This window comes from Antechinus flavipes, chromosome 4, assembly GCF_016432865.1.
Source record: "Antechinus flavipes isolate AdamAnt ecotype Samford, QLD, Australia chromosome 4, AdamAnt_v2, whole genome shotgun sequence".
NCBI classification, from domain to species: Eukaryota; Metazoa; Chordata; class Mammalia; order Dasyuromorphia; family Dasyuridae; genus Antechinus; species Antechinus flavipes.
The window spans coordinates 274,811,503-274,837,172 of NC_067401.1; the positions used below are offsets into that span (position 1 = coordinate 274,811,503).

General features: G+C 34.4%; 1 protein-coding gene across 2 annotated transcripts in view; it reads right to left on the reverse strand.

Annotated features, from left to right (window-relative positions):
• The window catches only part of PNISR (PNN interacting serine and arginine rich protein), a 51,564-nt gene that overhangs the window by 20,652 nt on the left and 5,242 nt on the right, over nucleotides 1–25,670 (reverse strand). Inside the window, exons 1-2 of one of the 2 annotated variants that reach the window (XM_051997442.1) lie at nucleotides 4,858–4,924; nucleotides 2,028–2,145 (exon numbers count right to left, since the gene is read on the reverse strand). In XM_051997442.1, coding sequence (XP_051853402.1) covers nucleotides 2,028–2,115 — 88 coding nt within the window. In that variant the 5' untranslated portion in view covers nucleotides 2,116–2,145; nucleotides 4,858–4,924. Of the gene's footprint in view, nucleotides 1–2,027; nucleotides 2,146–4,857; nucleotides 4,938–25,670 lie in introns of those variants that run through there. The other variant, XM_051997443.1, reaches the window with a different exon arrangement.

The following is a 25,670-nucleotide window of genomic DNA, read 5'->3' on the forward strand; positions in this document are numbered from 1 at the left end:
TAAGTAAAAGAGAAATCATGTTCAATACATTCTTAATTTACAAGGACAGGAAAATGAACTAATATATACTATAAAATGTTTTCAAATTAAAAACAAAAATCAAATCATCAACTACAACTATCCATATATCTCCTAGAACTTTATGCAAAAATCAAATTAGTTAACTTACTGGTCTATTTTAATGACAATTCATCTTTCAAAAAATAAATCAACTTATAGAGAGAATTTCTATTCTGAATCAGATTCTCATCAATATAGGTATCAGTATAGAATTAAAACTTTTGAAGTCACCTTAGAATCTGTGATAAAATGGTAAGGGAAGCTGCTCAAAGTTTGATACATTACACAATTTAGGGGGAAAAAATTATAGAAATGATGAGTAAGATTCCATGGATTAAAATTCTAACAAAGGAAAAAAGTCACCTACAAGATGCCAAGACATGTCTGAAATAGAATCTGATCCAAAGAATCACAGTGATTTTCAAAGAATTTATACTTGAAGGACTATAGCAACCAGGTTTGTTCTAAATTAAAATAAAATTCTCAAATCAAAAATAATTACAATAAGGCAGAAAAGAGACCAACAGGGATATAAAAAGAATTCATCAAAACAAAACCATAGTATGGTCTTATAATAACCAATATCAGGAAGATGAATGCTCAAAATAAGCTGGGGCCAGAAAGAACAACCTAAGAATATTCAAATAAAATTTAAAAAAAAGTTTATATTTCTGGATGTGTGGTTTTTTCAAACTATATTGGGTAAAAAAGAAAGAATAAAGGAAGGATTGGATTACTGCTCAAGGTAGATAAAGACAATGATAACAAGAAGATAGAGCCTCAACTATTTTGCTTTTACTTTCTATGACTTAGAGAATGATCTCTGAACAAAAAAGGAACAAAAATGGCTATAAGAGAATCTAAATCCAAGGTAAATAAGAAGGTAGTAAGGGAATACAATGTGGCTCGAGTTCAAGTCCCTGATATATACACTAACTACATTCTTGGGTACAGAAAGCACAATCAAATATGATAGTTGAAGCACTATCATTATCTATGGAAGACCATAAAGAATATGAGAAGCACTACAATGGAAGAAAAGGGCAAATATCTTGCATTTCAAAACAGGTAACTAACTATTGGCTGAAAACTTATAAGCTTTACTTTGATTCCAGGCAAAATTCTAGAATACACTGTTAAAAGGCTGAAGAGGGAACATCTAGAAAAGGAAGGGGTTATAAGAACCAAAATAGGAACATCAAAATCAGGTCATTTTAGACTTATTTTCTTTTTTGGTTAAATTAATAGGCTGGTAGATTAGAAGAATTCTACAAATACAATTCATCTAGATTTTAGTAAAGTATCTGACAACTAGATGTAGTACATATACATTCAGAAATGGCTGAATGAATCACTACAGTGGCCTCGGCAGTTCAAATCTGAGCTCAGACATTTAACACTTCCTAGCTGTGTGACCCTGGGCAAGTCACTTAACCCCAATTGCCTCAGCATGGGAGAAAAAAAAAGATGCAGGGGTTTAAATAATCTATAAGTTCAATACAAGTCAATGATGTGACATGTCAACAACAACAAAAAAATGCTAATGTAAGCTTTAAGCTGTATTATGGAGGCAAAGGATGTAGGACTATTACGTTAGATCACATATCTGGTTAACACATTTTAGGAAGGAAAGAGCTAAAGCTAGTGAGCAACCAAAGAGCAATAAAGGTGAAAAAGGACTCAAGATCACACACAAGAGGATATGCTTAAAGAACTTGGAGTGTTTAGCCTGGAAAATAAGGATTTAAAAAATTAAATAAATAAAACTAACATCCCCTTTAAGTATCTTGAATGACTGTTGCATGAAAGCAGAAACAAATTTTAAAATCACAAAAATCATTAGCCTATTTATGTGTTAGGTTATGCTTTATCAAAAATTATTATAATGAAAAGTAATAATAAAATTCAGATGGGCATTTCCCTCCCTCCCACCATCTTTTAAAAATAAAGTTAAGCTTTTTCCTTACTTGGATCCTGCTGGTGCTGAAATGACTGCATCCACTGTTGTTGATTCAAAGGCCACTGTTGCCAAGGTTGTCCTCCTTGGTCCCACATTTTTACTTTATAAATTATATTTTCTATCTTCTACAAATTAAATCAAAAGCAAAAGCAATAGTTATTTAATTTCAAATAGAAATAAATTGAGCTTTAACACATCTAGAATTATTACATAATACATTTATGTGATCAGAGTTCTAAAATTCTGGTCAACAGGTTGCTAGAGGCAACTGGAATTTTCAAGCAAAAAGGCAGAAAAGGTAATGTTCATGCTAATTTTCTACTATAGTTTTAATGACTAATAACCTTACAGAGAGAAAGAAAGACAGGAAGAAAAAGAGAAAGAGAGAGGAGAGGGGAGAAAAGGAAGAAAAGGAGAGGGAAAGAGACAAGTAGGTTAAATCTAATTCAATATGTTATCTTGAATATCTTATAAGAATTTAAAAAACTTAATATTCGCAACAAATATTGTTTTGAAGTTTTCATCTCAAGGCTTTCCTAAGTCTAATAAATTCAACTTTCTACAACATTCTTCTAATATTTCTTCCATTCCCCACTACGATTCACTTACTCCTTCACATTACGATAAATTTCAAAAGCAAAGGCAGAGGTAAAACAGAAATAATTTACCCCAGAGAAGTAAACTTCTTGTTCATACAGATGAAATTGGTACTACTAGCATAGAACTTTTTTTTTCCCTTCTCTGGAACAGTATCAGAACACTTGTTTGCAACAAAATTCTTGATCCCCAAAGCTGAGAAAGATTGTGCCAAAGAATGTATTTCATATTAACTTATTTTTATCTATCATTAGTTGTTGTGTTTTTCTTCTTTAAAATATAATGGTTCTCTCTGGGAGCAGGTTTCTTGAGGTTTTCTGAAGGCAGCCTTAGTTTCAGTTAAAAGTAATAATCACCCCAAACGCAGTCAGGTGATAAAAATGCAAACGTTTATTTTCTCCTTCCAAAATAGCCCAGTTAGTTTTTCTTATAGGCCTATCTTTTTGCTTGGTTTCAAAAGCTCTCTCCGAATGTCTGCAAATCCAAAGGTTTGTCCTTCAGCCTCCAGCCAGCCAGCCAGATGGAAAATGGAATGAATCTCTTGCCTCCGAGAGAGGGTTTGTGGGCTTCCTCCCAGAGAGCTCCTCTCCAACCCTTAGCAATGTTCCGAACTAACTAACCTGAAGCTAAGAGCCTCTTTATATAAGATCTCCCAAAGGTTGACTCCTTCTGGAGGCAGGGATTAAGGGAGGTGTGAATTCGGATATCTTATACTAAACCCTGAAATCTCCCAAACCTGTGAACTCCAAAGAGTACTTAAATATATTAGTGAGCTAAGGATTTGCTAAGTACCAGGCTAAAATAGCACTTTATAAGGATTTCAACAATTAGTGACTAAAATGTTTGTTTTGTAGGTAAATACAATGATGCATTCTACTAGCAGACCCTAGGAACACCGGCCAAATTTTTTGTCTTTTTTTTTTTTTTTTAAACAGGCCAGTAACTTCATTGTTATAGCAAACCTGAGATGAAGAATTTTTTTTTCTATTTAATGCAAATCATCATTTACTTTGCAGTTTATAACCAACTGCTCAGTGCTTTAAGAAGCTCTGTAATTGAACCCAGGTCTTCCTAACTGTAAGGATAGTTCTCTTCTTGATGCCATATTTCCTCTTTTATAGAAACCAATTTATTATGGTACCCCCAATCCTAGACATCTTTTCTTTTTCATTTTTTACATTCTCACTTTTCTATTCTCTTCCTTTCTTCTCATCTACTTATGCCTTAGGTCTACTAGTATATCCATGGATATTCTTTAACTGACTGATTACATACCAAGCAAAGGAATAGGCATCTAAAGAGGTACTTTGGCTTATCCATGATTCCACCCCTATAGATTATTATTGTTATATAACTTATGGGCAAATTACACATTCTTCCAACTAGTTTCAGCTTCACGTCTAAAATGGAAAAATAGTACCCATCATATACTTGCTCTCGGGGGTCCTCAAACTTTTAAAATAGGGGGCCAGTTCACTGTCCCTCAGAGTGTTGGAGGGCCGGACTATAGTAAAAACAAAAACTTTGTTTTGTGGGCCTTTAAATAAAGAAACTTCATATCCCTGGGTGAGGGGGATAATGGCCCTCAGCTGCTGCATCTGGACCGCCGGCTGTAGTTTGAGGACCCCTGCTTGCTCTCATGATTTCATTTTCTCTCTCTCTCTCTCTCTCTCTCTCTCTCTCTCTCTCTCACACACACACACACACACACACACACGCACACACACACGCACACACACACACAGAATTGTGGCTGTTGTTCAGTCTTGATGACCCCATTTGGAGTTTTCTTGGCAAAGATATTGGAGTGGTTTATTATTTCCTTCTCCAGCTCTTTTTCCAAATGATGAAACTAAGGCAAATTAGAATTCAAGTGACTTGCCCAGGATTATAGTGTCTGAGGCCAGATCTGAAATCAGGAAGATGAATCTTTCTGACTCCAGGTCCAGCACTCTAACCCAATATACCATTTAATTGGATGTGTGCGCACATACACACACACACACACACACACACACACACACACAGTAGTATAATTATATATGTAGTAAATATGAAGAAAATGAATAATATGTGTACTTTGCAAACCCATTAAGTGCTATAAAAATCTCAGCTACTTATTAGTAAAGGTAGAAATTTTGCTTACACCTGTAATTAAAAAGTAAAACTATTTTTCTCAACAATTAGAAAAATGAAAAGTAACACTTGGTACAAATACTAAGTCAGCTATTAATACTAACCTTAATATTTGCCTCCCTGTAAAAACTCAGGCTGCTTCACAGATGCAGCTAAGGATCATAGCAGCAAATTTATTTTCATCCTGAAATTAAAAACAAAACAACAACAAAAAAAAAACCCCACTAGCAAACAACTGTTGTCCCATTATTCAAACAAATCTGATGAACATACTCTCCAAAAATTCTGATAAAACCACCTTTAAAAAATTGGCAAATTTAAACAACTCTAAGGTACTATCTTAAGATTCTCAGATTGGCTAAAATGACAAGAAAAGATAACACTAAATGTTGGAAGGGATGTGAGAAAACTGGGACACTAATGCATTGTTGGTGGAGTTGTGAAATGATCCAACCATTCTGAAGAGCAAGTGGAATTTGCCCAAAGGGCTTGCATACCCTTTGATCCAGCAATGTCATCACTGGATCTGCATCCCAAGGAAATCATAAAGGAGGAAAAGGATCCACATGTGCAAAAATGTTTGTAGCAGCTCTTTTTATGGTGGAAAAGAATTAGAAAATGAATCAATGCCCATTAATTGAGGAATGGCTGAATAAGTTATGGCAAATGAAAATAATGGAATATTATTGTTTTACAAAAATGATGAACAAGCTGAGTTTAGAAAGACCTGGAAATATTTATACAAACTGATGCTGAGTGAAACAAAGAGAACCAAGAATACATTGTATATGATAACAGCAAGATTGTCTGATGATCAATTATGAAAGACTTAGTTTTTCTCAGCAGTTCAGAGATTCAACACCATTTGCATCCAAAGAACTTTGGAGACTGAATGTGATTCAACACATTCTATGTTCACCAACATGATTCATAAGGAATTTTTTTTTAATTGAATGTACATATAACCAGAAAAAAAAATTGGAAATTTTTACTTGAATTTTTGGAGGGTTGGGAAAAAGAAAAAATTTTTACCTGATAAGTAAGCACTAGATAAGTAAAAGAAATACACCAAAATTGAAAAGGTAGAATTTCCCCACATTCTTGTAATTCAACTTAATCATTACAATCAAAAACAAATTTATGTAATTTAAGGAAGCATATTAAACAAGAAGGTGAAGCCAGCTCTCTAAGTGGTTACATTTTCGGTGTGAGCATTTATGCATCTGAAATAAGCAAATGTTACAAACTATTATTGTTTTATTGATTAGCTAGATTTAAGACAGTAATAGAGAAAATGTCAATAATTCAGATTAAATTTAAAAATATGTCCTGCTCAATATGGATCACAATATATTATTTTCACCTTGTTTGTATTGTTGTTTACTTGCTTAAAAAAAAATTTTTTTTTAACTTTTTGATCTGATTTTCCTTGTGCAGCTTGATAAACGTGGAAATATGTTTAGAAGAACTGCACACGTTTTGAGCTATGATGGAGTGCTTGCTGTCTAGAAGAGGGAGATGGGACAAGAGAGAAAAGTTTAGAACACAAAGTTTTATAAAGATGAATGTTGAAAATTATCTTTCCATATATTTTGAAAATAAAAAGCTATTGCAGCAGCTAGATGGCAGAGTAGATAAAGCACCAGCCCTAGAGTAAGAAGGACTTGAATTCAAATTCAATCTCAGACATGTAACACTTCCTAGCTGTCTGATCCTGGGCAAGTAACTTAACCCCAATTGCCTCACACACACAAAAAGAGAAAATAAAAAGTTATTATTGACTTTTTTAAAGTAAAACTGCCCAGTATACTAGACTTTACCACTTAACTAGTAAAAACAATCTTTCTTTTCTCCTAGAATAAAACTGTCTTAATTTTTTATTTATATCGCAGCATTTAGCAGTCTTTTTATATATTGTGCTTAATAAATACCTCATTCATTCTATTGTTAACTAATTGCTAATAACTCAATTATAGTTCAGATAGAAAAGATCACAACACATTTTTTAGTAAACATTTTACTCAATCACTTGGTAGTGTTTGGTACTATTTATTATGTTCTTCTCTGATATTTCTTACAACTTAAGTTTCTAAAACACAACTTTATGACTTCTTTAGTCAATGTTCCTTTTTTCCAGTTCTCCTTAACACTAATAAAATTGTAAGTGGAATCCATATTGGGACTTTAATTCTTAGGCACGAGTTTTCTGTAACTAGCTACTATTCTCTTGCACTTTTACTCATTACTATAAAAATAACTCACATTAATATAGCACCTCACAGTTTACAAAGTACTTTCCACCTGTGACATAAGTCGCACAAGTACAGGATGTTCCAAAAAACTCTCAAACTTGAAATTGGATAAAATTTTTTTTAGAAAACACTGTATGATCATCAACCTTTTGGGTTTTTTTCCCCAATTTTATTTTTTTTCAATTAATAAAAAGTTCTTCTTTTTCTCTCATCTCTCTCTGACACTAAAAAGGTAAAAAATAAAACTCTTGGAACAAATACTTGAGTCAAGTAAAACAAATCTTCATTCTGATCATGTCCAAAAAAACGTCAATCTGCACTTTACTACCACTTCCGTATCAGGAAAAGCAGCATGCATCATCATGGGTCCTGTGAAATCATGGTTGCTCAATGAATTAGATCAGTTTTTAAGTGGTACAAAGTTGTTTGTCTTTAAAATATTATTACTGTATATAACTGCTCTTCCGGTTCTTCTCACTTCACTCAAAATTTCTTCAAAAGGGTATTCCCAAGTTTTTCTGATATTGCCTCCATCATTTTTATAGCACAATAGTATGCTATTTATATTCATATATCATAATTTGTTCAATCTTTTCCCAAATGATGAGCAACCCATTAGTTTCTAGTTTTGTGCTACCACAAAAAAATTTTAAAACATATATACATGTTTTAAAATTTACTTTAAGGTACATTTTATATCATACTATTTCAAGTTATATATTAACATATAAATATGAATTATAATTTGTTTAATAATTCTATTAATGTGTTATTTTTACTAATGTATTATATGTATGTATATATGCATATAACAATTTGTAACATATAATACATAACTTTTTCTTTTTTTAACACATTATATTTCCCCCCCCACTTTTGTTGATCTCTTTAATGTATATAATTAGAGGGGCAGTTAGGTGGCCCAGTGGAGAGAGCACCAGCACTGAAGTCAGGAGGACATGAGTTAAAATCTGAACTGTGTGACCCTGGGCAAGTCACTTAACCCCAATTGCCTCAGCAAAAAAATAAATACATAATGAAGTATATAGTTAGAGATAATGCTGGGTTAATGAATATATAGAATCTAATAACTTTTGGGGCACAGTTCCAAAATAATTTCCAAAATGTCTATACAATCACCCTGCATTAACGTGTGCTTACTTTTCCAAAAAGTCCCTTATACATTTGTCATTTTCTTTTTTAATGTTTGTTGTTGTTTTGGGGGGGACTTTGTCAATCTAATTTGTTTGAAATAGAAACTCAGAATTATTTTCATCAGAATTTCTCTATTAGTTATTTGGAGCATTTTTTAAAAATAGCTATCAATAACTTTTTTTTACTCTGAAAATTGCCTGGTCAAATCCTTTATCAACATGTATATATTTATCAACTGAGGCATAGCTCTTATTCTAAAAAATTTCAATCAGTTTCCGTGTGTGTGTATTAGAAAATGAGACAGCAATGTTTTGAAAATAAAAAGGTTTAATTTTTTAAAAGAGACATCAGAAAAACAAAGCAAAGATTGTTTCCCATTAACCTAGTTCTTTTCTTAATTTAGCTCCAGTGGTTTTGTTATGAAAAAAGCTTTTAAATTTTATATAGTCAAAATTATCCAGTTTACCTTTCGTGATTCTATGCCTTGTTTGGTTACGAACTCTTCCCCTATCCATACATCTGACATATAATTTTTTCTAGCTCTTTTAATTTGTTTATGATGTCACCCTTTGTGTCTTAGTTATGTATCCATTTGGAACTATCTTGGTTTACAGTAGAAAAGGTTGGTCTTTATCTAATTTCTGTCATCTGTTTCCCCAGAAGTGTTTTTTTTTTTTTAAAGCTTTTTATTTTCAAAGCATATACACAGATAATTTTTCAACATTAACCCTTGCATAGCCTTGTGTTTTAGATTTTCCACTCTTTCCCCCCACTCCCTCCCCTAGACAGCAAGAAATCCAATATATGTTATACATGTTAAAATATGTTAAATCCAATACATGTAAACATATTCATACAATTCTCTTGCTGCACAAGAAAAATCAACTCAAAAAGAAAAGTAAATGAATAAGAAAACAAAATGCAAGCGAACAACAACAAAGAGTGAGAATGTTATATTGTGATCCACATTCAGTTCCCACAGTCCTCTCTCTGGGTATAGATAGCTCTCTATAGTGTTTCTCAAAAAAGTGGTATCTTACACTCAAATATTTCACATTTTTGGATTTACTAAACATTGAGTTATTCTACTCTAATATACTGAATCTGTTCTATCAATCAACTAAATTTAACTAATACCTAATTATTTTGATGATTATTGTTCATATTATAGTTTGAAAGTTGGTTAACTACTAGGATCTATTGCTTCTCATTTTTTTTCACTATTTCTTTAGAGATTCTAGACATTTTTTTCCTCTACATGAACTGGAAAATTTCCAACAATTTTATGTATTCTATAGTTACTTCAAAATGGAATTTTTCTGTCTAGGTTTAATTGGTAATATAAAATAATGCAAATGACTTATGTGAGGTTATTTTATGTCCTGTGAATAATGAAATTAATGATTTCCATTTCTAGTTGACTAACTAGGATTGTCTATTTAAACTATTATCTTCAAAAACAAATAATTTTGTCTACTCTTTGCCTGTTTCTAAGCTAGCAGAATAGCTAATAATGGTATTAGGCATTCTTCCCAACATGTTGGAAAAACCTCTAGCTTATATATCCATTGTAGATACTGACTCATGGTTTTATCTAAATACAAACTGTATTAAGGAAAGATCTGTTTATTCTTATTCTTCCTAGTATTCTTAACAGGAATGGATGCTGTACCTCATCAAAAGCCTCTATCATTGATATGATCATATCTTTTATTGTTCATGATATTAGTATGGTATAAGACATTTACAGTTTCCTAATAATAGACTCTACATTACTGGAATAAATCCCTTAGTTACTGTGTATAAACTCTATATGTTGCTGAAGGGTCCTCAATAATACTTTATATATAAATTTTTGCAACAATATTTTTTAGGAATATTGGTCTACCAACTCTTGAGGTACTACTACACACCTCTCAGATTGGTTAAGATGTCAGAAAAAGATAAGTGAGACGTATTAGAGGATGTGGGAAAACTGGGACACTAATACATTATTGGTGGAGCTGTGAACAGAACTGATTCAATCATTCTGGACAGCAATTTGAAATTATGCCCAAAGGACTATCAAACTATACATACGTTGATCCAGCAGTGTCTATATCTCAAAGAGATTGAAAAGGAGAGAAAGGACCTACATGTGCAAAAATGTTTGTGGCAGCCCTTTTTGTAGTGGCAAAAAAACTGGAAACTGAGAGGATGCCCATCAGCTGGACAATGGCTGAGTAAATTATGGTTATGAATGGAATATTATTGTTCTATAAGACATAATCAGCAGGATGATTTCAGAGAGGCCGGGAGAGACTTACATGAACTGATGTTAAATGAAGTGAGTAGAACCAGGAGATCATTGTACGCAGCAACAGCACGATTATATGATGATCAATTCTGATGGACTTGGCTCTTTTCAACGTGATTCAGGACAGTTCCAAGGATCTTGTGATGGAGAGAGCCATCTGCATCCAGAGAGAAGGCTGTTTTCACTCTTTTTGTTGTTTGTTTGCACTCTGCTTTCTTTCTCTCTCTTTTTTTTTTTACTTTTTGATCTGATTTTTCTTGTGCAGCATGATAATTGTGAAAATATGTATAGAAGAATTGCACATATTTAACACATATTGGATTACTTGCCATCTGGGACAGGGGTTAAGGGGAAGGGAGGGAAAAAATTTGGAACACAAAGTTTTACGGGGTGAATGGTGAAAATTGTCCATGCATATGTTTTGAAAATAAAAAGCTTTAATAAAAATTTTTTTAAAAAGGAATATTGGTCTACAATATTTTGTTTTGATTCTCCCTGGCTTAGGTATCACATTAGGTATATTTTTATCATAGAAAAAAATTGGCAGGAAGCTTCCCCCAGCTTTTCTTCATTTTTAAAATAGCTTTAATAATACTGAAGTTGATTATTCTTTAACTATTTGATAGAAGTCACTTAGATCCATCTAGTCCTGGGTCTTTTCTCTTTAGGAATCCACTTGTGGCTTGTTCAGCTTCTTTTTTCTGACATTCCAAAATCTAACCTGACACTTACTGGCTGTATAATCCTGGGCAAGTCAACTACTCTCTGTCTCAGTTTTCTCAACTGTAAAAGAAAGACAATAATAGCAGTATCTAACTTCCAAAGGTAGTTGTGAGGATCAATTAAGATAATAATTGTAACATTTTCGATGAATAAGTACTATATAAATGTTAGCTACAACTATTATTATTTTCCTTCTCTCTTCCCCTTCCCCCCCGCCCCGCAAAAAAAAAAAAAAAAAAAAATCCACCCAGCCCTGGGGTTTGTGTATTAAATGGTTTCTATGCTTTCAATTTTGTTAATCTCTTTTTTGACTTTAAGAGTTCTTTTTAAAAATGTTTAATTATAATTTTTTAATTTGTTGGTTTTTAAATTTTTTTTAGCTAATAAACTGGTCTGTCCTTATTGTTGATGAAAGTGTTCAAAGACACATTTTCTGCCTTAGGACTGCTTTAATGACATCTCAAAATTTTTAGTTTATTGATATCCCCTAAATTATTGTTTCTATTATTTAATCTTTAGCCTACCCACTATATAGGATTACTCTTCAATTAATATGTTTCTTCAGTGGTCCTTTATTGAATAAAATTTTTATTACATTGTAGTATATAAAAGATATGATTAACACTTCTGTTTTTCTCTGTGAGGGTTTTAATGCTTTAAGATATGATCAGCTTTTGTAATGATTATCATGCATGAATAAGAACTATGTATATGTATAGACCCATTCAATTATCTCAGTGTTTACCATATCTATCTTTTCTAAAATTCTATTAAGGTCATTAGGTTAGTTGTTTTGGGGAGAGTTAGATTTAGACTTTTTTTTTTTTTTTTTTTAAAGACAAACAGGATAATAACTGCTTTTTTTGTCGTCTGAGACCACATTTGAACTCAGGAAGATGAGTCTTTCTGACTCTAGCCCTGGTACTCTATCCATTGCTACCTATCCTACTTACCCACATCTCTATTGTACCTTTCAGTAAAATGTAGTTTCCCTGTTTATCTCTTTTAATTAAGTAAACTGTTGCTTTGTCCAAAATCATGGATTACTATCCTGGTCTTTCTTCTTTCGGCTGAAGGATAATAGATTTTACTCTAGACCTCTATTTTAACTCCATGTGATTCTTGGTTTTAAGTATCATTTTTGTAAACAATATTTTGTTGGGTTCTGTCTTCTAATTCAATACACTAGCCAATTCCATTACTTGGATGAATTAATTCTATTCCTCTTTATGATTATTAATTGTGTGTATCTCTTACATGAAGTGATGCTGAGTAAACGAGCAGGACCAGGAGATCATTATATACTTCAACAACAATACTATATGATGATCAATTCTGATGGACATGGCCATCTTCAGCAATGAGATGAATGAAGCAAATCAGTTCCAATGGAGCAGTAATGAATTGAACCAGCTACACCCAGCGAAAGAACTCTGGGAGATGACTATGTACCACTACATAGAATTCCCAATCCCTCTATTTTTGTCCACCTGCATTTTAGATTTCCTTCATAGGCTAATTGTATACCATTTCAAAATCTGATTCTTTTTGCACAGCAAAATAACTGTATGAACATGTATAGACATATTGTATTTAACTTACACTTTAACATATTTAACATGTATTAGTCAACCTGCTATCTGGGGGAAGGGGTGAGGGGAAGGAGGGGAAAAGTTGGAACAAAAGGTCTTGCAATTGTCAGTGCTGAAAATTAACTCATGCATATATCTTGTAAATAAAAAGCTATAATTAAAAAAAAAAAGTGTATGTCTCTTTATCCCATCATCACATACTTTTCCTTCTCTTTTTAACTCCTTTTTTATAAAAAAGGGGTTGAGCGTGCTTAATGCTAATGTTCTACATTGATGCTCTGATTCTGTTTTCTTATTGTATCATCTTTTTCTCCTTATACAGAACACTTTCCTTTACCCAAAGCCCTTCTTTTTTTGAAATTCCTCTTTAAGACCCAACCTCCATAGTTTATTTTAGAGGAAATAACAAACATATCCAATATGGGTATAGAAATGTATTTGAACCTGCAAGAAAAAAGGGAAATGGGATATGGGAAGGGTGATGAAAGAAATGGCACATCAGGGAAGAGAGTAATCAGGAGCAAAACACTTGAGGAGGGACAAGAAGGAGAGAGAGAGAATAAATGGGGGAAATACAATTAGCAATAGTAATTGTAAAAAGAATTTTGAAGCAAGTTTCTCTGATAAAGCCTCATTTCTCAAACATAAGAGAGACTGAGTCAAATTTACAAAAAGAAGCATGCTCCAATTGATATCTGATCAAAAGATATGATCTGTACTCAGAGGGCCATACCTTATGAGCTAACAATAACTCTGCTAGGCATAAATATTATTATTTTTTGGAATCTCTTAATAAAGAAAATGAACTATATAAGTATAAAAATCATTCTTAGCAGTTCTCAAAGCAAAAATATTGGAAACTGAAGGGATGCCCACCAATTAAAGAATGGTTCAATAAACTGTAGTATGTGTTTGTGATAGGATATTATTTTTTTATGGGAAATTATGAGCAGTATGCTCTCAGAAAACAAACAAACAAAACACAACAACCTGGAAAATCCTCCATGAAGTGGATTTCTTTGACAAAGAGACCTAACTGAGTTTCAATTGATTAATGATGGACAGAAGCAGCTACACCCAAAGAAAGAACACTGGGAAACGAATGTGAACTATTTGCATTTTTGTTTTTCTTCTCGGGTTATTTTTACCTTCTGAATCCAATTCTCCCTGTGCAACAAGAGAACTGTTTGGTTCTGCAAACATATATTGTATCTAGGATATACTGCAACATATCTAACATATATAGGACTGCTTGCCATATAGGGGACGGGGTGGAGGGAGGAAAGGGAAAAATTGGAACAGAAGTGAGTGCAAGGGATAATGTTGTAAAAAAATTACCCTGGCATGGATTCTGTCAATATAAAGTTATTATTAAATAAAATAAAATAAAATATAAAAAAGAAGAAGAAGAAGAAACAAAAAAGATTCAATTGTTGCCTTGTACTCAATTTGCTGGTGAGGTATTCTTTGGGGCAAGATATTATATAATCTCTTCTCCAGAACATCACATTCCAAGTTCTCTGCTCTTTCACAGCAGTAGCTGATAAATCTTATGAAATCCTGACTGAGATTCCTTGGTACTTTGATTCTTTCTTAGTTCTTGCAGTACTTTTTCCTTTGATAAAATGTTCCTGGGAATTTTCATTTGGAAATTTCTTCTGGGAAGTGAACAGTGGATTCTATTTTCACTTTGCCTTTTGATTCTAAAGGATCTGGGCAGTTTTCTTTTACAATTTCTTGAAATACAGTAACTGGGCTCTTTTTTTGGTAATGGCTGGTCCAATAATTCTTAAGCTATCCCTCCTTTCATCCAGGTAAGTTGTTTGAATACATTTTTTTCATCCTTTTGACTTTGTTTTTAATAATACTTATTGCTTTAAGAGAGGATTAATTTCCATTTCAAATTCTTTGACCATGTCCTGTAAATTTAATCAGTTCCCTTTCCATACATACCTCATTTTATTGCACTTTACTTTATTGTACTTCATAGATAGTGCATTTTTTAAAAATGGAAGTTATGTGGCAACACTATATTAAGTCTATAGATACCATTTTCCAAAAACATAAATTCATATCATGTTTCTATATAACATTTTGGTATTTCTCTCTATATTTCAGTTTTTCATTACTATATCCACTATGGTAAACTGAGATCAGTGATTTTTGCTATTACTATTCTAACTGTTTTGGAGCCCACAAACTATGCCAGTAAAACCGCAAACTTAAATGATAAATGCTATGTGCCATATGTGCCAACTGTTTTACCCACTGATGGTTCCTGTCTCTTTCCCTCTCCTCTGGCATCACTATTCCCCAGACACAACAATATTGAAATTAGGCCAATTAGTAGCTTCACAATGGCCTCTAAGTGTTCCAAGTGTAACAGTCAATTGATGTAATGATTGCTGATTATTTTAAGAAACTGCCATAGCCACACCTCAACCTTCAGCAACCTTGCCTGATCACCTGATCAATCATAAGTTATTAACATAAAGGCAAGACCTTCCACCAACAAAAAGATGCAGGTTCACTAAAGATTAGCATTTTTTTAAGCAATAAATTTATAAATTAAGGTATGTACATTTTTTAGACAATATCACTGTATTCTTAAGATTACAGTACAATATTAACATAACTTTTATATGCACTGTAAATTAAAAATTTGGCTACTTGCTTTATTGTAATATTGCTTTATTGTAATATTCACTATTGTAATATTACAATGATCTGGAACCAAACTCACATAATGTCGAAGATATGTTTGCATATCTTAGAAATGAGTCACTTATCAGAGAAACCTGACACAAATTTTCTTTTTTTTTTTTTTTGTTCTCCCCACTGGGTGGGGGTCCCTGCTCTGATTATTTTATCAAAACTGAGTTGGGGACTGGACCTGACACCTTCCTGCTCTCCCTCAGTCAAAGATATACCCCTGTTATTTTCTCCTTTATTTGTCCTTCCACTCAGTACATAAAGCAGGGCCTATGACTGCTTCTTGTCCATGGTTTTTCTTCACCCTGGACTAACACAGGCACAATCTACCCTAGATTACTTAATGTGCAAAAGCTGCCAACTAATACCTTGATTTAGGCAGGCCTTCATTCTTCTATATGATAATGTAGTGCTCTAGACTAGACTCATACATCAATGTCCAAAGAAAGATCTCTGTCTCCTGATCTATGCCATCCTGGGTTGGAAAAATTATTCACTGTAATTTTTTCTTGAATTTCTAAAATCAGGACTCAAGGTTTATATGTTTTCTAGATTTCTGTTTAATTGTTGTTGTTGAAAACAAGGTTGTACTCCCCACTACTCACTCACCTTGGCTAGTTTCATCTTATCTTATAAAAATCTCAATCAGCTAAAGGCCTCATTTCCAAAATATATAGAGAACTGACTCAAATTTATAAGAAATCAAGCCATTCTCCAATTGATAAATGGTCAAAGGATATGAACAGACAATTTTCAGAGGATGAGATTGAAACTATTACCACTCATATGAAAGAGTGTTCCAAATCATTATTGATCAGAGAAATGCAAATTAAGACAACTCTGAGATACCACTACACACCTGTCAGATTGGCTAAGATGACAGGAAAAAATAATGATGAATGTTGGAGGGGATGCGGGAAAACTGGGACACTAATGCATTGTTGGTGGAGTTGTGAACGAATCCAACCATTCTGGAGAGCAATCTGGAATTATGCCCAAAAAATTATCAAATTGTGCATACCCTTTGATCCAGCAGTGTTTCTATTGGGCTTATATCCCAAAGAAATACTAAAGAAGGGAAAGGGACCTGTATGTGCCAAAATGTTTGTAGCAGCCCTGTTTGTAGTGGCTAGAAACTGGAAAATGAATGGATGCCCATCAATTGGAGAATGGCTGGGTAAATTGTGGTATATGAATGTTATGGAATATTATTGTTCTGTAAGAAATGACCAGCAGGATGAATACAGAGAGGACTGGCGAGACTTACATGAACTGATGCTAAGTGAAATGAGCAGAACCAGGAGATCATTATACACTTCGACAACGATATTGTATGAGGACATATTTTGATGGAAGTGGATTTCTTTGACAAAGAGACCTGAGTTTCAATTGATAAATGACGGACAAAAGCAGCTACACCCAAAGAAAGAACACTGGGAAACGAATGTAAACTATCTGCATTTTTGTTTTTCTTCCCGGATTATTTATACCTTCTGAATCCAATTCTCCCTACGCAACAAGAGAACTGTTTGGTTCTGCAAACATATATTGTATCTAGGATATACTGCAACATATCCAACATATAAAGGACTGCTTGCCATCTAGGGGAGGGGGTGGAGGGAGGGAGGGGGAAAAAAATCGGAACAGAAACGAGTGTCAATATAATGTAATTATTAAATAAAAAATTTAAAAAAAAAAATTAAAAAAAATAAAAAAAAAAAATCTCAATCAGCTTCTACAAATGAAGAAACTGAAGTTTTAAGAAGTTGAATGACTTGCTGCAGATAGATTTCACTAACAATAAATGGGTTGTTGTTTGTCCTTCATTCTGGAAGATGATCATGACAGAGAGATGATGCTAAACATGCAAGTGAATTTTTTAAGATTTAAGTGAGGGAGGGCTGTGCAAAGGCACCAGCTTATTTTCTCCTCAAGAGCCATTTGAGGGGCAAGTTAGGTGGTGCAGTGGGTAGAGCACTAGCTCTGAAGTCAGGAGAATCCGAGTTCAAATCTGGCCTCAGACACTTAACACTTGCTGTGTGACCCTGGGCAAGTCACTTAACTCCAATTGCCTCGGGGTGGGGGTAGGGAGAAGAGCCATCTGGATCCAGTGGCAAGATATGAATCAGGACAACTAGAGATGGCCTTAGATTCACTGGGACACCTTGACCTTTTTAAAGCTAAGTATTTTTAAACTAAGTCTGAGTGAGGCAAAACCCAATACCCTAGCCAATTAAGGCTAGGTAATAAATGTGGTAGAGAATTGCTTCCTTTACCTAATCAAAAAAATCAGAAAGAAAAGAAAAACAAAAGGAAAAAATAGCAATCTGGTAGGGGAAGACTACCAGGGTTTTTGGACAAAACAAAAACAATTGTTATACCATTCACTCTGAATCAACAGAGGCCAAACAATGACCAAATGGGGCTTGGCCTGGGACCTACACTTAATCAATGAGAGCCAGAATGATTTGGATTTAAGGAATCATCCTTAAAAAAAGAAACTAGCTAGTAAACCCCAAGATTTCTTAAGAGGTTTCAGGATCAAACTGGAAAAGATAAATTAAAATAGACATCTATAAAGATAGGAAGCATCTATGCTTTCATTTACTTTGGAGAAACATGTACTGACACAGCCAAGTACAAAAGTACTTTCAAACAAAGAATACTAATACCAAGATGGGAAGGGAGTGATGAGACCAGGATGAAGTAGGTTGTGGTCCCTTTAAGAAACTGTATTTCCTATTGATCTGTGATTCCTTTCAAATTCTCCGGATGCCAGAGCCTTTGATTCAATCACAAATCCTGGTCAAAAAGCAACTCTTTGAATTCCAATAGGAGATCTGGGCTTGGGCCACCCAGCCCCCACTGGTTCTGATCTGCTCAGGCTTCCAACCCCCACTAAGATACCCAATATAATAAGCTTCCATCAACTAAAGACTTTGCAGATGGACATTGGTAGCTCACTCAGCTGCCAGGACTTTCTGTTCACTGAGAACTGCATTCTTAGTGCAAAACTCCATTGTCCATAGATCTGCCACTATATATAGAGACTAACAGTTTCTGGGTAAACTGATTTCTATCTAAAAATAAACTTTCATTTTGCAACTACTATTCGGGAATGAGTGAATTCTTTCACCCCTAAAACCTGCAGCAGATTTTAAGGGGATTCTTAACAACTCTCTAATAACCACTAACCTCTAGACCACCAGGAATCTAGACCACTCTAAACCTCATCAAGAAAAGGCCGCCTTTAAGAGGTGGTATCTTGAGATTATGCTTTGAAGAGATTTTACCAAGGAAAGATGAAGAAGTGAATTCTGGATATGTTGGGACCATTCTTAGCAGGTTAAGAAATAAAGAGGCAATGGGGAGTCAATGAAAAACATATTTGGAAGGAGGCAAAGTGACATGGGTATAATCTGTGTTTTTTAGTCTATCATCAATTTACCAGCTATACGAGTATAGATTGAAAAAGGAAGACTCTAGAAGCAGAGTAGATCAATTAGGAAACTATGATAAGAGTCTAGGCCAAAAGCTGCTGAGGATTTGAGTTAAGATGGAAACTATAAGTAGAAAAAAAAGGAACACATACAGTAAATGAGGTAAAATCAACAAGACCTATTAAGTCTCAAAGATATACAGAAATTCAGAGAGATGAAAGAGTCAAGGATGATGTTATAAAAAGTATATAGAAAGATGGAAAACAGAAATGAGTAAATCTAGAGCTAGGCTGAGTTTGAGAAGAAAACAGTTATGCTTTAGATGTGGAGACTAAGAAGTTCAAAAGATGTCTAAGTGTAGCTATCTATCTAGAAGGAAAGTGATAATTCTAGGACTGTAATTCAGATGGGATAAATAGGTTTGTTAGAAAGATTTGGAAATCAACTACTGGATTAAAGAATCAGTAATTGTTGTAGTTATTATTCCTTTGTTCTCTAGTGGACCAAGGACTCAGGAGGGTGAGAATTTGATTTTCAAGTGAATAGGATTTAGGTAAGGTACAGAGAAGTAAAGAGGTATGAGACTTCACTCTTTCCAAAATCTTCAGAGTCCAGTGGCAAGACATCCATCCATCAAGACATCTGGTGATGGCCCTGGACTCAATGAAGAACCTTAATCTTTTTAATCTAATATAATTTAATCTCAATTTGTCTGAGACAAGGATCATTCAGTAATTAAAAGTTCTTACCTATAAGAACAGAGCAAAAGATGGCCTGTTTTGCCATCACAGAGGGTGAGGAAGACCTTCAGAATTCTGGACAAATCTGTAAGGAATGACCAGCAGGATGAATACAGAGAAGACTGGCGAGACTTACATGAACTGATGCTGAGTGAAATGAGCAGAACCAGGAGATCATTATATACCTCAACAACGATACTGTTTGAGGATGTATTCTGATGGAAGTGGATCTCTTCGATAAAGAGAGCTTTAATTGATCAAAGATGGACAGAAGCAGCTACACCCAGAGAAAGAACAATGGGAAATGAACATAAACTGCTTGCATTTTTGTTTTTCTTCCCGGGTTATTTATACCTTCTGAATTCAATTGTCCCTGTGCAACAAGAAAACTGTTCGGTTCTGCACACATATATTGTATCTAGGATATACTGTAACCCATTCAACATGTAAAGAACTGCTTGCCATCTGGGGGAAGGGGTGGAGGGAGGGAGGGGAAAAATCGCAACAGAAGTGAATGCAAGGGATAATGCTATAAAAAATTACCCTGGCATGCGTTCTATCAATAAAAAGTTATTTAAAAAAAAAAAAAGAATTCTGGACAAAACAGAAATAATAGCTATTTCAGCTCATTGAAAGCTAACAAAACTCAAACAAGGACCAAGTGAAATTAGCTGGGACTTATTGCCCAACCAGCGAAAACCAGAGTGATTTGAGTTTAAAAGCATAAGCAAATATAGCTCCATTTGAAGCATAATATTGTTTAACCAAGCCTGGCTTTCCAAAGCTACATTTCAAGAAAACATATATGAAAACTATACAAGAAACCAAAATATTAACTGTCCTAGTTTAAAAAAATGGAGGAGAAAAACCATCTCTTCCCCAAACTCCAAAATCCATTGAGAAGTATAAGCGATTCACTTCTAGGAATACCACTTCTGATGGGGAAGCTTTCACGGCATCTAGTCAGGTATATGGCCTTATGTCACTTTCCCAACCATCACAATACCATGTTGTGGCATATGCTCCCTACCGTTTAACATTCCTCTTTATATGTTATCTATCCCCCAATTAAAATACAAATTCTTTGAAGACAGGACCTCTTTGGGCAGATGATCTCTAAGGTTCCTTTCTGTTCTAGATAATTTTTGTCAATGCAACCCTGGAGCTTAAGAAAACTGGCCCTTTAATCCAGCAGCATCTTTACTGGGCCTATATCCCAAAGAGATCATGAAAAAAGGAAAAAGGACCTATATGCAAAAAACTGGTTGTAGTGACAGGAGGAAGGGGGTGGGGGTGGGGGTGAAACTGTGTTCCCTTTTAGTCTGTAAAATTAATACTCTGAAATTCTTTCCCCTGTGATTCCTGACTACCTCCACCCCTCCCAGACTCCAGAGATTCTATGAGAGCATATTCTCCTAGCTGGGCTTTTCTAAGGCATATCACCCCATTAAGGTAGACCTTTTCAGGAAATTCCAGAAACCTTCAAAAAGTGATTTCTATTCAATTAGAGATCTAGGCCTTTGGCTTTCTTTTCAACCTGAAACCTGAGCCTCAGATATTCTATAAAGGATATTTCTAAACTCACTTCTTTGAAGAATGTCCACAGTAACATGCTTTGCCTCTTTGGCGTAGCTGCCAGGACCCTATCCGCTGTGAAGACATTCTCTTCTCAGCAAAAACTTTTGCTATTTCTCTACCAGGACTTTGCTACTGAAGGAGTCAGTTTTTCTAGCAAGCTAGTTTCTCATCCAACAATAAACTTCCCTTTTTGCCATTTAGTATTTTTGGTTTGTGAATTCTTTCACAAAGGACCAGTGCTGACCAAAGGGGGATTTCCACAACACTCACTCTGCCACTAGAACCCCATCAGGAACAGCTCTTTTTGTAGTGGCAAGGCACTAAAAACTTAGTGGATGCCCATCAGCTGGGGAATGCCTGAATAAGTTATGGTATATGAATATTACTGTTCTATAAGAAATAATCAACAGGATGCTTTCAGAAAGTCCTGGATTTACATGAACTGATGCTAAGTAAAGTGAGTAGAACCAAGAGAATACTGTACTTAGCAACAAGATTATGTGATGATGGACATGGCTCTTTTTAACAATGAGGTGATTCGGGCCAGTTCCAATAGACTTGTAGAGAGAGGTATCTGTATCCAGGAAGAGGACTGTGGGGACTGAAATGTAAATCAAACATAGTATAAAAAGGGAAGGACAGAAGCAAAGCAGGAAGGAGAGAAGGAAAGTGTTGGAATCCTTACAAAGTGTTACGTCATTAGAGTTGATAAAGACAATAATTACCTAATTTAGCATGGTTCAGATATGACTGATCTGATCATACGAGGAGATGTTATGGAATAATAAATCTGTTCTGAATTCTCTCCATACTGATCTTCACCAGCTAGTTGGTCAAAAGCTATTTGTACATTAGCTCCCGTTTGCCTGTTGTGTTGGGCTTGAATCCTACATAATTCATGAAACTCCGAAAGCCACAACAAGTGTTGTCCAGGTTCTAAGCATGTCCTAGCTATGGATTTTTAGATCATCCGGGGTTAAGATTTCATAAGACAAATTATTTAGTAACATTTTAACATAAGAGGATGTAGCCCCATAAAGAGTGTAACCCTTTTTCAAATCTTTAATTTTTTCCAAATTAAAAGGAGTGTATTTTCTCTCTTTTTGACCTGAAGAGTCAAGCTTTTCAATCACAGGATATGCATTTATAAAATCAGATACATCTTCTCCTTCATTTTTTGCCTTAATCAATGCTTTTTCTAATCTTGTCATATTCTGCTTCACAGGAGAAGCTGTTTGTGATTTTGCCTCTCTCCCTCCCCCTTCTTCCTCCACTTATGCAGGGTTAATTGAGAGGGGAAGGTCATGAGATGTGGAATGATCTAATTTCTCCTGCTGTGAAGTATCACAGTCCAAATTGTACTTAATTCCATTCTTATCTGATTCTATCTCCTTTTCACCTAGTATAGTTGGCACCTCCCCCTCCTGCTGTTTCTTCTTTTTTCCTTATTCTAATACTTAAATAATTTCCTAAAGCCAGTTGTATGAAATTATATGTATTAAGGTATGTCTTTGGAAATTGAATCAGGTCCATTTTTATTATAGAATTGACAAAGAACCTCTCTATCTAATTTCCACTCCATTGAGTTCTCTTCTTTAGTATAATATAATGGTTCTCTCTGAGAGCAGGTTTCTTGGGGAGGTTTTCTAGAGGCAGCCTTAGTTTCAGTTGAAAGTAATAATCACCCCAAATGCAGCCAGTTGATAAAATGCAAACGTTTATTTTCTCCTTCCAAAATAGCCTGGTTAGTTTTTCTTAGAGGCCTATCTTTCTGCTTGGTTCCAAGAGCTCTTGCTGCTAGTCCTTTGCCGCTGCTCCTTTCAGCCTCCAGCCAGTACAAAGGTGGAAGATGGAATGAATCTGTCTTGCCTCTGAAAGAGGGCTTCTCTCTGAACTACTTGACTGGCTTCCTGATGCTCTATTTATGCTTCTTTTCCGAGAGTGCGATTATGGGTTTCCTCCCAGAGTGCTCTCTGACCCTAAAAGCTTCTTGCTTATATGAGCTCTCTAAAGGTGTGAACACAAGCATTGTTTCTATCAGTTCTACTTAGTACCTTATTTCAAGCTCTGGCCCATAACATCTCCTTATAGAATTAGATCAATCATATTGAACCATGCTAAATTAGATAATTATTGTCTCTATCAACTCTAATCATGTAACACTTGGTAAGGATTCCAACAGGAAAGAAACAAAAAGAAGGAAAGGAAGGAAAGAAACTGATATGAGTTGCCATTCTGTTTAGTTTTTATGTGATGGTATACAAATTACATGTTTTCATTCTGTGACACTAATGACCATGTTATGGTTCTATTAGCACAAAGCTGATTCAGAACTGATTTCCTTATTTTTAGTTAATGTCAGTTAAGTGTTGGATTCCATGCTATATATGTGTTTCATTGTTCTCTTTCATTGATTTTTAATTCTGTAGTTTCTAAGAATATATTATTACTTAAGCAAATATGCAAAGGTTGTAGTTTTTTTGCAAGCACAATTCATTGTTAAAGAAACTAGATGAAATCATAAAATCAAGGATCAGCTGTACAAAAAGCCAATACAAAATATGTTTTAAAACAACAAAAAAAGTCAAGAACTGAGAAACTATTGCTGTGAAACAGACTAATTATTCCTTAAAAAAGAAGCAAAGACCTTCAGAATGGCCTGGCAGCTTAGGTTGTAATCGACATGACAGGATTGTTCTAACTAGACCAAGGTGAAACTGGGGAGCTCTTTCTGGGTTGAAGCAGGAATTTCTAAGTTTAAATCCAGTCTCATACATTTACAATGACTAGAAAAGTAATTTAACCTCTCTCTGCCTGTTTCCTCAAATGTAAAATGAGAATATTTAATAGCACCTACCTCAAAGGGTTGCTGTGAGGACCAAATGAGACAATATTTGTAAAAGCCCTTCACACAATACCTTGCATAGAGTAGGTGCTATATATTATAATGAATCTTGATAAATATATTCTAATACTGAAAAGTTCTGGAATTTACAGAAATTCACAATTGAAGACAGAATACTGAAACAAGCCATAAATCATGAAAGGCTAAGAAATTTATCTAATGGACAGAGATAAACATGCATTTCTAATGGCCTGGGAATTTATCTGCCTTAAACTCTGTGTGGGAAAAGATGGAGAACTTACAGATTCTAAAGTAGATCAAGCCTATAGACCTCAGTTTCAGAGCTTCTTCAGAGTAATGTGAGTTTAGATAAGGTCTAGACTACATTCCATTGTCCAAGAAGGGATTATGTGGCCGAAGAAGCTGTATATCACCTTGTCTACTACATTCCACTGACCAACTGGGGGAATAGTAGACTTATGTGACCAATCACAACATATAAAGGGTGGGATTTTGGAGGTTCTTTGTCTGAAATGTATAAAAGCTGTAAGTATTTTCAAGGCTCTGACCCTATCCTGCTGTGAAATTTTGTTTGCAGACCAGGATGGGATCTGCTTCTCGAGATTCTAATAAATAATTCTGCTTTCTATGAGTGATCTCTGTAGTAGTCAAATTGTGTAGGTCTTTTTGTCCCAAACAACTCCAATGAAAACTTATGTGTTTTTATTGTGTCTATCTTGTGAATTCATTTATTAATCTTGTGATCTCAATGTCAAATTGTGTAAAATTTTGTCATGGACAAATTTCACATTTATTTTCTTAACATTTAAAGTTCTTTACATTTACTTACCATATATTAAGGCAGTTAGGTAATACAGTACATAGAGCAGTACAGAACCTAAAGCCAAGTTAAAATTTGGTCTCAGCTATTTGCTAGCTATGAGAGCCTAGACTTAAACCTGTTTGCTTCAACTATAAAATGATAAAATGGGGGCAAATAAGAACACATACACATAGGGTCATTGTGATAATTAAATGAGATAGTATTTGTACTTAGCCCAGTAACTGACACAGTTGCCATATAAATTTGTTTCTTTAGCCTTATCCTTCCTTCCTCAACAAATTTAGTCTACTTTGTTCCAGTTAATTTGCACACCACAATAGCCATGAATCTGGGGATTTAAACTAGTAATAAAATATGGAAGTATAGTTAAGATGTTCTGAAATAGCTGCCACAGCTGAATTTCTGCAACTCTCTTTCCCACTTAACTGCTCTAGATGTTTAAAAAGAATTTAAAAAAAGATTGCTGAAACCACCAGAGATATCTTGCGGTTTGCTAGCCAGATTTCTTTCTAAAAGATCATGCTTGACAATTCCAACAGATTTGTGATAAAGAGAGTCATCTACATCCAGAAAGAGGACTGTGGGGACTGAATGTGGATCATAACTTAGTTTTTTCACCTTTTTGGTTGTTTGCGCTTTTTTCTCTCTCTCATTTTTTTTCCCTTTTTGATCTAATTTTTTTTTTTTTGTGCAGCATGACAAATGTGAAAATGTGTATGAAGAATTGCACATGTTTAACA